The sequence below is a fragment of the Astyanax mexicanus genome, chromosome 7, assembly GCF_023375975.1.
Source record: "Astyanax mexicanus isolate ESR-SI-001 chromosome 7, AstMex3_surface, whole genome shotgun sequence".
Classification (NCBI taxonomy): domain Eukaryota; kingdom Metazoa; phylum Chordata; class Actinopteri; order Characiformes; family Acestrorhamphidae; genus Astyanax; species Astyanax mexicanus.
Window position 1 is genome coordinate 56,052,501 of NC_064414.1, and position 16,576 is coordinate 56,069,076.

The 16,576-nt window shown below is 36.3% G+C and overlaps 1 protein-coding gene and 1 long non-coding RNA gene across 5 annotated transcripts in view; one reads left to right on the top strand and one right to left on the bottom strand.

Annotated features, from left to right (window-relative positions):
- psip1a (PC4 and SFRS1 interacting protein 1a) overlaps nt 1-5,105 on the top strand; it is a 34,827-nt gene extending 29,722 nt beyond the window's left edge. For 3 of the 4 annotated variants that reach the window (XM_022666775.2, XM_022666774.2, XM_022666777.2), the window contains 2 exons: nt 2,111-2,219; nt 4,119-5,105. In XM_022666775.2, the coding sequence (XP_022522496.2) occupies nt 2,111-2,219; nt 4,119-4,152 (143 nt within the window). In that variant the 3' untranslated portion in view covers nt 4,153-5,105. The remainder of the gene's footprint in view (nt 1-2,110; nt 2,220-4,118) is intronic. The other variant, XM_022666776.2, reaches the window with a different exon arrangement.
- A 658-nt stretch (nt 5,106-5,763) lies between these two features.
- LOC125802993 (uncharacterized) lies at nt 5,764-6,570 on the bottom strand. Its single transcript, XR_007440044.1, has 3 exons — nt 6,390-6,570; nt 6,132-6,215; nt 5,764-5,921 (listed from the first exon to the last, which is right to left on the bottom strand). It is a non-coding gene; the product is annotated as an uncharacterized LOC125802993 (long non-coding RNA).
- Between the last annotated feature and the right edge of the window lie 10,006 nt (nt 6,571-16,576).

Below are 16,576 nucleotides of genomic sequence, written 5' to 3' on the forward strand. Positions count from 1 at the left end.
TAATTTAAAGTTCTGCAAATCCATATTTCACCATTTTCAGCCTCTCTTCTGTGGTTAAAAGGCTCCTGTTCTGTGTGTGTGAGGCTCGTATGTGTGCGAAGTTGCAGCCTGCAATTCCTTGATTCCTTGACGCAGTGCAGGCGCCGAAGTTGAGCTCTGCTGAACTTTTTTCCCGGAGGGCGGAGCTGCGTTCAACACAATGCAACCCAGTGTAACGACCACTGTTTGGCCAGTAAATGAGTCTGAAACCCAGGCTGCTTTCCACTCTGTTTATTCTGAAACAGATTAAACCAAATAAACCTTCACGTCTTGCAATGAACGGCTGCAGGTATAGCACACCTCCATCTCAGAGCTCTCACTCACTCGTCTGAGTGTTCTCTTTAAAACAGAATTTTAACATAACATGTACGTGATCGTATAGCTTGTTTTTCTCATAAAAATATATTCAAAAATTAACAGAGGAAAGCGTTTTTTTATCTTGTAGCACAACAGCATTAGAAAAATTAATTAATAACATATTTAGAAATATTTATAGAACATTTTTGGAGGGAAAATCCAGGGAGCAACATACCTGAAACAGATTAAATCAAATAATCCTTCACGTCTTGCAATGAACGGCTGCAGGTATAGCACACTGAGGTTGTAAAAAATAAAATAAGATAAAAAGGGATTCGCTTAATTCACATTTTACTTTAGAAAGCATGAGTTATATAATGCGGCCCGCACGTGCGGAGCATGTGTCTAGACTAAACTCGATAAAGTTAACATTTCTTATCAAATCTATAATTAATAGAGCACTAGATATTTTTATGAAGTTATAGAACAGTGTTTTTAAAGTTTTTAACTAGATAAAGATTAGAAAATATATATTTTAGAGAGAAACTGCAGCAGCTACGAACCATCCATCTCAGAGCTCTCTCACTCGTCTGATGGAGGTACGGCAGCAGCAGAGGGACACAGCCTGCAGGGACGTCAAAGCAAGAAATGAAAAGCTCCCAAAAATATATTTAACCTTTTAAAAAAATATAAACTTTCACAAAAAAATAACTTTTTAGACATTTTTAACCCATTTTTATAATAATAGAGCAATTTTGGTGAAACTCATTAATTATATTATCTGTTCATTTCAACTCTGTTACATGCAGCGGCTCTCTCCACTGAAATGAATAGGATGCTTTAAGTGCCAGTGGACACATACTGTAATAGAGAGGAGAATACTCACTTCAGAATCTATTCAAGGTTTTTCTTTTTTTTACCACCAGAAGGCGCTACAGAACAAGTCCAATCGAGCGAAATAAGTTTGTCAGTGTTTAAAAACACTGACAGCACTGCAGATCTATCTTTAAAGGCTTTTAAATTATAATAATATATTATTATCAGGGTATCCAATTTTTCTGGGCAATTTAAAATATCTAATTTACCTGATTTTAGTACTGTAGCACACATTTTAGTACTTTATTTCTTGCATTGATTTGTTCTTAGCTTTTATTGTTTTTTATTCATTTTATGTTTTGTAACTGTCTAACATTTTTTCTTTTGTCATTTATTTAGTATATTCAATTTTTTCAGCTTTAAATGTCTTATTTTGTATGTACAGTTCGCATTACTTTTTTCTTTTAATTAAAACTTGTTCTGCATTGAGTCTTAAATCTTTCTGTAAGGTGCTACACAAAATAAACTTGCTTTGCCCTATACAGCTTTTACACTTAAAACGTATAATCCTCTTCATTCTGTAATGCAGTGTTTACTGCTAATAACTTAACCATCTACTGTAGAGAAACTGAAATATATAAGGATGTTTTCTTTGCTTTTTTAGAAAAGTACATCATTTTACTTTCTAAAATTAAAGGAATATGTTCTTTTTAAGTGTTTGTTTATTTTTTACTTGGGTTTTAGTCGTTTAGCATCAAACACACTCATTCTAACAGTTTGCAGTTGTTTTCTGATATAATGGGGTAGAGATGAAGTAGGTAGGCTCTCCATGAACTCCATACAGGTCCTTTGGTATATATGTGTGTGTGTGTGTGTGTGTGTGTGTGTGTGTGTGTGTGTGTGTGGGAGCTTGGTTAGCGTGTGTGTGAAACTGATGATGGTGTGTGTTTCTCCACAGAGAGTAAGGTGATGAATGGAGACTCCAGTCCTGAGGAGAAGAGTGGAGAGGTGGAGGCTGAGAGAGATGGAGATGGAGAAGAAAACACTGCAGCTTCAGAGAAGATCAGGTAAACTCTTTATTTCCTTTATTTATCTTTATTTAATCACAATCACAAACATCAGTTTATATCAGTGAAGTCCCAGGTCGTCTACATCAGTGGTTCCCAACCTATGGGTCGCCAAAGATCCACGATGGGTCGCGAAGCCCTCTTGATTTTAAGGGGTTTCATTTTAATACTATATATAGTCTAGGGTAAGCAAAATTCGCCGCGCTGCGCTCTCTCTGTCTCTCTCTCTCTCTCTGGCGCGCGCGCGGGCGCTCTCTCCGGCAGCGCGGAGCTGAATTCAGCGCGAGGCTGAATATAATAATATAATAATATAAGAATATAAAACTCAGTTTAGTTAAATAAATGAAAATGAGTGAGGGCCTGTAAAGTTAATCAATTATTGTCCAATATTTGGACAGGTTGAGGTTTTGGTGAGCTGTTTTACTGATTTGAAACTGAAACTGATATTCTTTTTTTTTTTTTTTTTTTTTTTTTTTTAATATAAATTATTTTTTATTCATTTTAAATAGTTGTATTATTTTATTGATCTAATAATTTTTTTCTTCATAAGATAAAAATTCCTTATGTTTTATGTACCCAATTATACACTTACATCTTTTACTTTTGGGGGGGGGGGGGGGGGGTTATGTTGGGTCACCAAAGCTTACAATGGTAAAAATATGGGTCCCTGAAGAAAAAGGTTGGGAACCACTGATCTACATGGAAGGAGGAAAATCATTCTTATGAGTTTTGTTGGTCCATTCTGCAGAATATTTATAACTAATTTACTTATTTTTGAGTAACTTCAGTAAATTAAAATGTTTTTCTTATATCTTTGTACTAGGGATGCACCGATCAAATACCAGGATTGGATATTAGTCTTAATATTAACTACATTATTAGCTGGATCTGGTATATTGGCTGATCCATGGGACTGATTTAAACCTTGTTTTTAAACCTGTGCTGGGTTTATTTTTTAGTTAAACCAGTCTGTGCAGTATGTTTATTTTAACATATTTTATATACAAGTTTAATTTACTATGTATACTATCTATACACATGTTTACAGGGATTGTATTTGATCAAGGTATTTCTTTATTTCCAGGTTCAGCTGCTAGATTTTGCATTTATGTTTAAACGGTTAAAATATTTAAAATAATCTTTGCTCATATCTTATTTATTGGATATATATATTTTAAGTTTTACCCCTTTTTGTTCTGCATTTAAATGCTGTGTTCTGCATTTATATAGCAAATAAATGTTAAAGTTAATTTGTTGTTTCACAAAGTTAATGTTTGTCAATTCTAATGCCTTTATAGAATGTCTCATGTGGTAAAGTAATTTTTTATTAATTCAACATTGGTGTCGGTATTGACAAATTAAGAGTTTATCGGTGCATCCCTAGCTTACACTCCTGTTTAATAGATATTAATTGAAAACCTTTATTGCATATTAATGATTTGGTCTGGCACAGGTTTAGCGTTCTTTTTGTTTTTCTGTACATGCTTAAGTATATCATCACTTCCATTCAAAAATCTTGTATATCCAAAACAGCAAAAAACTTAACTTTCAAATTAAATCAGGTTTATTGTCATAAAGCAATATCAGTTGTACAGGTGATTTAAAAACAGGTTCATGTATCTATATTCTAAGTTTTTAGTGTTCAATGGATTAATATATAAAATCAGAAATATGGGAAAGTGAGAACTGTAGTGAGTTTGATTGAATTAGTAAAGTGTAAAATAAGAGTTTTTAACATGTTCAGTTATTCTAAACCTGATCCACAGTCGATCCTTTGTTTTTGCCGCTGTGCTGCTGCTGTAGTATAATATCAGCTCTATAATGGAAGATTAGTTCTAGAACAGGTAAATATAAATGTTACATAATCAATATCAGTATTGATCTATCTCTATCTTCCAGCAGCGCCGTGACTCCAACAGAGGAATCTGCCTGATGAAGCTCCGCCTCCTGTCGGTCCTGCTGCGTTTCTGTTAAACTCCTCACTGTGGGACGGATCTGAATATTCTTGCACAAAGTCCAGTTCAAAGAGCACCTTTCTGTAGTGTTAACTCCTCCCACCTCTAACTTCTCCCCAAGAACTCCTCCTCCCATCCCTAACCTCCCCACTCAGGCTCCACCCACCTCTAACTCTTATCTCCACACAGACTCCTCACACCTATAACCCCTACTCCCCTCACAGGGCTTTCCAATTCAGACTCCTCCCATTCCTAACTCCTCCCAACAGACTCCTCCCATCCTAATTTCTTCCTTCCCACAGACTCCTCCTATCCCTAACTTCCCCATTCAGGCTCCTCCCACCTCTAACTCTTATTTTCCCAGACTCCTCCCCCACAAACTCCTCCCATCCTATTTTCCTTCTTCCTCGCCCCCACTTAGACCTTCCAATTTACAAACTCCTCCCTCCCCAGGAAAAACTTATCCCCAGACTCCTCCTTCCTCCCCTAACAGACTCCTCCCCCTCCGCAGTGTGTGATGCTGGGGGGCGGGGCTGTGTTTTATCTGTGATGTTTTAGTGCCAGTCTGTGTTTTAACTGCAGAAACGTGTTCAGAGACTTTTCTAGAGTTTTATAGAGTTAAACTCTCGTAGCTGAGGGGAGCCACGCCCCCTTTCTGACTGAGCTGTGCCGTTTTTACTGACTGAATCATTCCAAAGTAAAAGTCTCTGTATTTCAAAGCTGCTAGAAGGAAATAGGAGTAACTCGCCTTCCGACCGCAAACCCTGAAGAGAAGCAGATCTGAACTGAGGATTAGAGGAGAAATACAGCAGATTGCAGCCTGATATAGAAAAATATAAATAAACCACTATAGAAAACATATTGATTTAAAAAAGCAATAATAAAAGCCATGGTAGAAAAAACCTATTGACTTAAAATATGTAATAGAAATTCCGTTGGCTTGAAACATATAATAGAAGCAGCAATAAAAAAAAAAAAAAACATATATACAATAGAAGTCAATCAGCATCTGCCCACTGATCACCGTTAAACATCTACTGAGTTAATTATTCACTAAATATTTATTGATCACAAAGAAAAGTATCTTAAACGCATCAATCTGATCATTTATTAATCGAACATGTAGCAGATAACGCTGAAACTGCTGTATTTCTCCTGTAAACCCACTTTAATCTGGATCTGGTTTTATATGCAGAATGTGAACAGAGTGGAACTGGAGTTCTGGTTCAGGTAAAGAAGTGGTTTTGCTGGTTTTTACTCTTTAATATCCTCCCTGTTCTCCTGTAGTTGAACTGTTTAAAGTGTTTCTAACTGCTGCTTAAACTCTTGTTTGTTTTGATACTGAAGTGCTTCCTCTCTGCGTTTCTCTCGTTTCCTGTTCGTATGTTTTTAATCTGTCCGTATCGTTTCTGCTGTTTGTGTAAATAAGAGTACTGTATTTTTGTGCCTTAATAAAGTAGAGCTTGCTTCAGGATCATTTCTGTTCAGTTATTTTATATTTCTGTGTAGAAAAATCTCATTTATAGAGTTTAGAATTGGGTAAAATGTGTTTTACTAATTCATTTTATTTTTAGTTTTTTCTGCCTCTATTGATTTTTCTTTTTTTAGGACTAATCTTTTTCAATGTATCTTTCTTTCCGTTCCTTTCTCTCTTCACCCCTCTCTCTACATCTGTCTCTCTTCACCTGTCTCGCTACCCCTCTCTCTCTCTACATCTGTCTCTCTTCACCTGTCTCGCTACCCCCCTCTCTCCACATAACCCCTCTGTACATGTCTCTTCACCTGTCTCGCTACCCCTCTCTCTACATCTGTCTCTCTTCACCTGTCTCGCTACCCCCCTCTCTCCACATAACCCCTCTGTACATGTCTCTTCACCTGTCTCGCTACCCCTCTCTCTACATCTGTCTCTCTTCACCTGTCTCGCTACCCCCCTCTCTCTACATCTGTCTCTCTTCACCTCTCTCTACATCTGTCTCTCTTCACCTGTCTCGCTACCCCTCTCTCTACATCTGTCTCTCTTCACCTGTCTCGCTACCCCCCTCTCTCTACATCTGTCTCTCTTCACCTCTCTCTACATCTGTCTCTCTTCACCTGTCTCGCTACCCCCCTCTCTCTACATCTGTCTCTCTTCACCTGTCTAGCTACCCCCCTCTCTCTACATCTGTCTCTCTTCACCTGTCTCGCTACCCCTCTCTCTACATCTGTCTCTCTTCACCTCTCTCTACATCTGTCTCGCTATACCTCTCTGCATCTGTCTGTCTCTCTTCACCCCCTCTCTCCACATAACCCCTCTGTACGTCTCTCTTCACCTCTCTCTACATCTGTCTCTCTTCACCTGTCTCGCTACCCCTCTCTCTACATCTGTCTCTCTTCACCTGTCTCGCTACCCCCCTCTCTCTACATCTGTCTCTCTTCACCTCTCTCTACATCTGTCTCTCTTCACCTGTCTAGCTACCCCCCTCTCTCTACATCTGTCTCTCTTCACCTGTCTTGCTACCCCTCTCTCTACATCTGTCTCTCTTCACCTGTCTCGCTACCCCTCTCTCTACATCTGTCTCTCTTCACCTCTCTCTACATCTGTCTCTCTTCACCTGTCTAGCTACCCCCCTCTCTCTACATCTGTCTCTCTTCACCTGTCTTGCTACCCCTCTCTCTACATCTGTCTCTCTTCACCTGTCTCGCTACCCCTCTCTCTACATCTGTCTCTCTTCACCTCTCTCTACATCTGTCTCGCTATACCTCTCTGCATCTGTCTGTCTCTCTTCACCCCCTCTCTCCACATAACCCCTCTGTACGTCTCTCTTCACCTCTCTCTACATCTGTCTCTCTTCACCTGTCTCGCTACCCCTCTCTCTCTACATCTGTCTCTCTTCACCTGTCTCGCTACCTGTCTCTTTTCACCTGTCTCGCTACCCCTCTCTCTCCACATCACCTCCCTCTACATCTGTCTCTCTCCATCTTTCTGTACATCTGTCTTTACTTACCCTCTCTCTACATCTTTTCACCCCTTTCTTTACCTCTCTCTACATCTGCCTCTCGCTACACCCCTCTCTCCATCTGTCTCTCTGCCCCCTTCTCTTTCTCCATCTCGCTCTCTCTCAAAACAATAATAAGAACATTTTAAATATAAAAGTTAAATATAGTTTATAGTTTCTTCCTGATTAAACCTGTATTTAGCGTCTGATTCTCCTGTAAATCTTTAATCTCTGATCTGGGGATGGGTTCTGCTGCTCTGGCTCGCTGGAAGAAATCAGTGTGAGAGAAACACGTGCTGAACACCATCACTCTTACTATCAACCTCCGGACATCCTCCTTACTGAAGCAAAAATAAATAAATAAATGATTGTGTACTGATTATCTGGAACTTCCTGTATTTAGTATAAAGTGTTAGTGGACCGTATTACAGGATTCTGTGCTTCATTCTTAGCTGTGCAGGAATTACAGTGTTTAACCCACCATATCATCACTATCCAATGAGAAGCCAAGAAAGGGACAGTTTGTGTTTAAATTAAGAAACCATAGATATATTTTGTCCATTGGACAGAAATGTTATGTATTTCTTGATTTACGTATTTAAATAAAAAAAAAGCCACAACTGTGATGTTTTTACATTCTACATTATCCAGTGGAAACACCATGAAGATACATAGGTTACCTGTCTCGTCATAAACCTGTGTGAACAGGTATCCAGCTCTGTGGAGAATCATGGGAAATCACTGTGCTGCATCCTATAAAACAGCAAAACACAACAACCTATAAAACAAAATAACTGCATAATAACAACACTGCAATCATTACAGTCTACATTCAGTTGATTTTGCACTTAAAACAAAAAAGACAAATATATCTAGACAAATATATATAATCATTTGATTAGCTTGAATACACAACACAAAATAATGCATTATAAAAATCATTAACCCCTTTCACACGCATCTCTAGACCTCAAAAAAGTATAAAAATAAAAACTTATTAAAGGAGAAATGTTTACAAAATGTTGTAGTGAAACATGATAAGTGTAGCCCACCTTAATTCCCCAATACAGCACTTTTAGCCGATGCTCCCAACAGGATTACAATGCAAGAAATAGGGGCATAGAGTTACTCATAAGGCAGAACGATTAATCATTTTTTAATTGACATCGTGATTTGAATGGACACGATTTTTAATCGCAGGAGCTGCTATTTGAATTAGCCAATAGCCTGCAAGAGTGTGTGTAAAGACGTGTCACGTGTGCCGCGATGTCACCGCGTTTGTAGTCCGTAGAGTGCTGGGGATTGTAGTCTTTGGGCTTATAGTCACTCCCATGCTCAGCAGGAATGATTTGTGTTGTTCCTTAAAATTTAAAAATAAGACCCTGAGAATATTTTATGTAGAAAGAAGTTTATAATTCTATTTGATTGATAGAAATGTTAACCACTGATACAGCTTTAGAGTTTAATGGATTAAAAATAATCACTATTTAAATCACAATATTCTGTGTTAAAATCGGGATTATAGATAGTTTGCCCAAATCGTGCAGCCCTAATTAAAAACCCATGCTAAGAAATCACTATTTTACATCATTAACAAACTTATAGTAGCTCCAAACTTGATTTGTAGAATTCTGAGAGCCCTGATATAAAAATAAAATAAAATAATAAACACACTGAGGATAACAGACTTCAGTCTGCAGCTGCAGAAACCTGTGTAAAAAACTGAACCTGAAGAAACAGACTAGCTATAGATAAAGAGTACAGAAAATAAGGTATTTAAATCAGAAATGACCAAATAAATGACGTACCTCTGCATCCTCTGTTGAGACTGCACCCCACAGGAGAAATTCATCTTTTAGAGGAATTCTGTTTTTATGTTTTCTGCAGTTTTTCCAGAGGAAATCACCGTCTGGATCGGACATGCTGTGTAGCTCAACATCCTCCGTCCTCCTCCATCGTGGAAAATATGGGTCCTATAAAAGCAAATCAAAGGGTTATCAAATGACACCACTAAATTATTAAATATCTTAATCTAATGTATTTAAGAGTAATGTTTTAAGTGATATTACTGTAGAATTTTGGATTAATGGGACCAAACTTAAAAAATTGTCCATTCACTTTTGCATAAACCAGATGTTGAAGTCCTAAAACACCAAGAAATTAGTTGATTTTTGGTTTTATTGTTTGTTTGTTTTTTGTTTGTTTGTTTGTTTTTTTAAATCAAATGGTCATTAAAATTTGGCTTGAAGGAAATATCATGAGAATTTATTGGTTAAAAAGTGTATGAACTCTTATTTGTATTTGAGGTTTATGTTTTTATTTTAGGTTAAGTATCTATCTAAGTAAAATGTATTTATTTAGCACCTTTTACAGACAGAAGTCACAGTGAACTGTGCTTTACAAAATAATTCATTCAACACAGAAACACTGAATTTAATATATTATCCAAAAGCCTGCTTAAAAAGAGAAGTTTTTTAAAAAGAGGATATTTTTAAAAGTGATATTAGTGTAGAATTTTGGAGTAATTGGACCAAGCTTTTTCCATTCGGTTTTGCATGAACCAAATTTTGGAGACTATAAAACCCAAGAAATCTAAGAGTTATATCAGATGCTACTATAACTGTATTGAAGAACACATGCTTTAGGATTAGGAATGTAAGTATCAAGTGAAATTACTCATCATTTTGGAATAATAAAATATATCAAACTTAAGACAAATGTCTATGAAGGTCTATAAAACAAAAGAAATAAATAAAGGGTTATTAATTAACACTACTGTAATGCTTTAAAACACTTTCTATAAAATTCATGATTCAAAAAGAACAAATTATATACACAGAAAGAGAGAGAGAGAGAGAGAAATAGCCATCTTCACTCGACCAATGATGGAATAAATCAGCGGACATGTGTATCTTTAGCTCCTGGCATTTCTAAACCCATAAATAATCACAAAACGAGAGAAGTGAAAAAGAACAGTTTGTAAACGTTTGAAAAGAGTGAGAGAGAGGAATGCAAAGGAGTGAAATTATTGCAAAAAAAAAATAAAGGAACACAAAGAAGAGAGACATTGCAAAAGATTCATCCTAAAATGTGAAAAAAGAAGCCTTATGTTTTTTAATTTGTTTACAATATCAGATTATTTTTAGTATAATTAGAAAAATAAATCAGAGTATTAAAAATGGTTTGTGCCAAATTACAGTTAATACAGGTTGGGTTTGGGTCAGGCAGGGTGTTGTTATGATTATTGGGTGAGTGGTGTTATTAGTAAATCAGCCACTAGAGGGCAGAACCAACAAATAGATCAACACTAATATCACTAAAACTGTAATAATAATAATAATAATAATCTTACAGTCTGATTAATAAGAGTACACTGTTCTCTGCAGTACCTTCTGTTTAAATTTAACACAACGCTGCACAGATAAAACATTAAAATCTCATTACTAAAACTAAAAACAGAAACTCAGTATGAACCACTGAATAATAAAGTTTAAAGTAATAATAATAAATAAAAGTGAGATAATGAGAAGTGATGAATTCTGTTAATGAAAAAAACAGAACAAGCACGAAATAAAGGAAGACCAACAGAAAGCACGCCGAACACACGACGCATCTCATCACCATCGCTAAAGATTTATAAACTATAAATCCATAACATTTTTTATATTAAATATTTTAATTAAATAATTAAAGAAGAAGAAAGACAGAATGATGTAGATGTGTCCGCAGAGACGTGTGTGCATTTGCACATCTGTTGTAGCGTAACGTAGCGGAGTAATGAATTCATTATAGAGTATTTCTACAGTAAAGTGTATTTTTACAGTATAGAGTATTTCTACAGTAAAGTATTCCTACAGTATACAGTATTTCTACAGTACAGTATATTTCTACAGTGAAGTATTTCTACATTATAGAGTATTTCTACAGTATAAATTATTTCTACAGTATTGAGTACAACATTTTACAGTACAGTGCATTTCTACAGTAGTTTTTCTACAGAAGAGTCTTTCTACAGTACAGATTACAGATTTGTACGGTATAGAGTATTTCTACAGTAGTTTTTGTAGAGTATAGAGTATTTCTACAGTATAGAGTATTTCTACAGTAGAGAGTATTTCTACAGTATAGAGTACAGGTTTGTAAGGTATAGAGTATTTCTACAATATAGAGTATTTCTACAGTAAAGAGTTCAGGTTTGTAGAGTATTTCTACAGTATAGAGTATTTCTACAGTATAGAGTATTATCTACTGTATAGAGTATTATCTACTGTATAGAGTATTTCTACAGTATAGAGTATTATCTACTGTATAGAGTATTTCTACAGTAAAGAGTTCAGGTTTGTAGAGTATTTCTACAGTATAGAGTATTATCTACTGTATAGAGTATTTCTACAGTATAGAGTTCAGGTTTGTAGAGTATTTCTACAGTAAAGAGTTCAGGTTTGTAGAGTATTTCTACAGTATAGAGTATTATCTACTGTATAGAGTATTTCTACAGTATAGAGTTCAGGTTTGTAGAGTATAGAGTTACAGTTTGAGTGAAATACTGCAGGCGTTGTTGTAGTTTGAGTAAATAAAGCTGGACGCTGCTCTGCTGGTTTAAACTGAGTATCTCTAAAACAACATTACTGTTAAAACTACAGACCGTTTATCAGTTTACTTTATATTTACATACAGAAAATAAACTACAACACTAAAGACTCGACACACGAGACCACAGCTTTAAACCCAACTTTAAACTCTAAAGACTGGCACTACCAAGACTGAGAGTTGTAAAGACTGGCACTACCAAGACTGAGATTAGTAAAGACTGGCACTACCAAGACTGAGAGTCAAAAAAGACTGGCACTACCAAGACTGAGAGTCGTAAAGACTGGCACTACCAAGACTGAGAGTCAAAAAAGACTGGCACTACCAAGACTGAGAGTCCTAAAGACTGGCACTACCAAGACTGAGAGTCGTAAAGACTGGCACTACCAAGACTGAGAGTCAAAAAAGACTGGCACTACCAAGACTGAGAGTCCTAAAGACTGGCACTACCAAGACTGAGAGTCCTAAAGACTGGAATTACCAAGACTGAGAGTCCTAAAGACTGGCACTACCAAGACTGAGAGTCGTAAAGACTGGCACTACCAAGACTGAGAGTCCTAAAGACTGGCACTACCAAGACTGAGAGTCCTAAAGACTGGCACTACCAAGACTGAGAGTCCTAAAGACTGGAATTACCAAGACTGAGAGTCCTAAAGACTGGCACTACCAAGACTGAGAGTCCTAAAGACTGGAATTACCAAGACTGAGAGTCATAAAGACTGGATCTACCAAGACTGAGAGTCGTAAAGACAGGCACTACCAAGACTGAGAGTCCTAAAGACTGGCACTACCAAGACAAAGAGCCCTAAAGACTGACATTACCAAGACTGAGAATCCTAAAGACTGTCTTAACCGATACTGATAGCCCTAATGACCGGCACTACCAAGACTGAGAGTCCTAAAGACTGGCATTACCAAGACAAAGAGCCCTTAAGACTGGCATTACCAAGACTGGAACTACAGAGACAGAGTCGTAAAGACTGGAATTACCAAGACAAAGAGCCCTAAAGACTGGTTTTACCAAGACTAAAATTTGTAAAGACTGGCACTACCAAGACTGAGAGCTACCAAGTACTAACTCTACCAGGAATAACATGGAGACCCTCAAATACTGATACTACAAAGTAGGGTTGAGCAATATGGCCCTAAAATAATATCACAATATTTTATGTTTTTTTTGCGATAGCGATACTCTTGACGATATCACAAAACACTACATTAAAAAAATATATATTTTAAGAATACACTACAGCAACAAAATTAAAATTACATTTCATTACTGCATACAATATAATATGGCACACTCCCAACTGAGATATTAAAAAATACTAGAATTTTAGGCACCGAGTGGTCCAGCGGTCTAAAGCGCTGCCACTATGAGCAGGAGGTCGCAGGTTCGAATCCCACTCATGCAGCTTTGCCATCAAGCTGCCGGCGCTCAGAGGGAGTACAATTGGCCCTGCTCCCTCCGGGTGGGTAGATGGCGTTCTTCTCTTTCCCCACATCACTCTTAGGGTGATGTCTGCAGCACAGGGCGTCTGTGAGCTGATGTATCAGAACCGAGTCACTTCGCTTTCCTCCGAGTGTTAGCGCTGTGATGCTGCTCGGTAATGCTACAGCATCAGCAGCAGCTCGAAAAGAAGCGGTGGCTGACTTCACATGTATCAGAGGAGGCATGTGTTAGTCTTCACCCTCCTGGTGTGTTGGGGCATTACTAGTGATAGGGGGAGTCCTAGTGAGTGGGTTGGGTAATTGGCCATGTAAATTGGGGAGAAAATGGGAAAAATTAGAAATAAAATAATAAAAAAATAAAATAAAAAATACTAGAATTTTATCAGATTTGTAACAGAAGTCAGTGATCCAGAATTATTAATCATGATTCTAATAATAATACTGCACTCCATATATCTCCATATATCCAGGATTAAAGTAAAATAAAAGATACTGGACAGATATAATCATCTGTATCTAGTAGATATATAATGGGAAATGAGAACAGTGTGAATTTTTCTTTTGATAAAAACAGCCTTCATGGATGTTATCTTTTGGGGATCTAGTCCCTGGCAGGTCTATCTGTTGGCTATACCAGCATTTAAGGGTCTTAGTTTTGGTAATGCCAGTCTTTATATTGCAATAAACAGTTTTTGTAGTAGGGGTTGTGTCATATCGTATCGTACGCAATAAAATCTCCAACTCTCCATTATACCCTGAAATATGGTGCCGTATCACCCAGCCCTAATTATCACATCAGGGTGATACAAGCTGGTATAGGATACAAGAGCTGGTACTAAAATAACTGAGAAAAGAGCATAACAGCGTCAAATCATGATACTTCCACCCCCATGTTTAACAGTTAGACTGAGGTTCTTATGCTGGAATGCAGTGTTTTGTTTTTTTTTTGCCAAAAACAATACTTTTTCTGTATTTTCTTTAAAGATAATTTCATTTATTTATATTTCTAATTAGTATAAATAGTCATCATACACTTGGATGGATGGATGGATGGATGGATGGATGAGTCAGCGCGTGTTACAGTTAATGTAATGAGTCACTCGACATGTGTTGAAATGAATTACTGTAATGATAAGAACCTGTTGCTCAACAGTGTACTACACACACACACACACACACACACACACACACACACAGCTAGTAATGAATATGATATTGAGAGCTGTCACTCAGCAGAAGTTATGTAATGTCCTGAAAGATGTCCTGAATTTGCACCTGATTAAACTGACATGTAACAACAGTACAGAAATAATAATATTTATATAGCTGTTATAGATCTACAGATATGCATGTAGATCTGAGTTTGAATAAGTGAACACATCCTCTACAATAGTTTACTGAAATGACATTTTTAAATTAATAATTATATCATCATAATATATTAATATAACAGAAATAAATCACCAGTCAACCCCTGCCAAGGCTCCACTCACTAGTAGGGCTGCAACGATTAGTTGATATAATCGACAATGTCGATTATTTAAATATGTCAACATTTGTTTGTCGACTAATCGTTAATTTCTAACAGTACAGAATTACACAAAGTGCTGGAGACAGAAGCGCAATGAGAGATGGGTAAATGGCTCACTCACACAGTTTACACTCAACTCAGTGTGTGTTTCCAAAAGTGCCCAAACACAACAGATTACATATTTAATTACTAAATTTAGTACTTCCCACGCTTAAACAACATCTAGACATTTAAATGCATTTTAAATCTCATGTTCAGCTGTTTCTGTTGTTTTTAGAGATGGAGAACATGAAGAAATAATCATCATCGAAAAAATAATCATCAGATTAGTCGACTACCAAAATAATCATTAGTTGCAGCCCTACAAACAAGATCAGTGGAAAACACAACATTTTCCAGAATTTCCCTCTAAAATCAATAAAATATCTATCTAGCTATTTATTTGGTTCTGCTGGTTGAGATCCTCAGACAGTGCACAGCAGGATTAGCCAGCAGACTTCTTCTGAGGGAGGAATCTGTACCTATTGTACCTATTGAGTCAGCAGATGAGGGATTTGTAAGAACTTAACTCAAATATTGAGTTATGTGCTAAGCATGAACTAGCCTGTTCCTGTTTTACTATTCAGCACAAGCTAACACTATTGTGTGTTAAAAGCTCAGTGTAAACATGGGGCGTGGCCAGCAACAGCTTATTTGCATAAAAGTGTCAGAGCTCTTAAATGTTTTTTTTCTGAAAGGGAAACTGGTAAGAATAGAGCTGGTGAGATCTTTATCTTTATCTTTATATGAGAGTTATTATCTGTTCTAATTTGTGTAAAAACAGGTTTTATATCTCCTTTAAAGAATTTTATAAAAACTTTTCTTTCTGAAACATCACCCTGAGAAACTTCAGCATCTTTATTTTCCAGAGTTTAGCTCAGAACTATCCACTAACAAAAGACTTTAAACTGATAAACTACTGCTGAAACCAAATACTGTTGTAATTCAACCCTTCATATTCATTATAACACATGCACAGAACATTGCTGTGAGGAGCATTTGATTGCAATCAGCCTCCTGGAGTGAGAGCATCAGAGAGGACAGGTTGTTTTATAGAATGCCTACTAGGGGTGTATCGCCATATCGTATCGCACACAATAATATCACCAACATGTTTGAATATGGTGATTATTGATATTATATCCTGAAATATTGTGCCATATCACCCAATTATCACATCAGGGTTCTACTTTTTCTTTTTTTTTTACTGTTTTTATCAAAATAAAATTTTGTTCTCATTTCCCATTATATATCTACTAGAGACAGATTATATCTGTACAGTATCATTTATTTTACTTTAATCCTGGATATATGGAGATATTTGAAGTGTATTATTATTATTATTATTATTATTATTATTATTATTATTATTATTATTAGTATCATGTTATTCTGGATCATTGACTTCTGTTATAAATCTGATAAAATTCTTGTATTTTTTTATATCTTGTATTCGTGTATTTTTTATTAAAGGGGTGTGCCATATTATATCATTATGTATGCAATAATAAAATCATATTTTTATTTTGTTGCAGTAGTGTTTTCTTGAAATATATATTTTTTGAATTCAGTGTTTTGTCATATCACCAAGAGTATTGTTATTGCGAAAATACCATGAAATATCGTGATATTGTTTTAGGGTCATATCTATGACGCCCATCACTAATGCCTACTATTGACCATACTGACCAGTGATCAATCAACCTCACTCACAAGATAACACCTCACGACTTACATAGGTGTACTTCATGATCTATTCACATACTGTTTTCCCATAACTTTTTGTCAATGTACTCTGTTTACAAGCTCAGTATA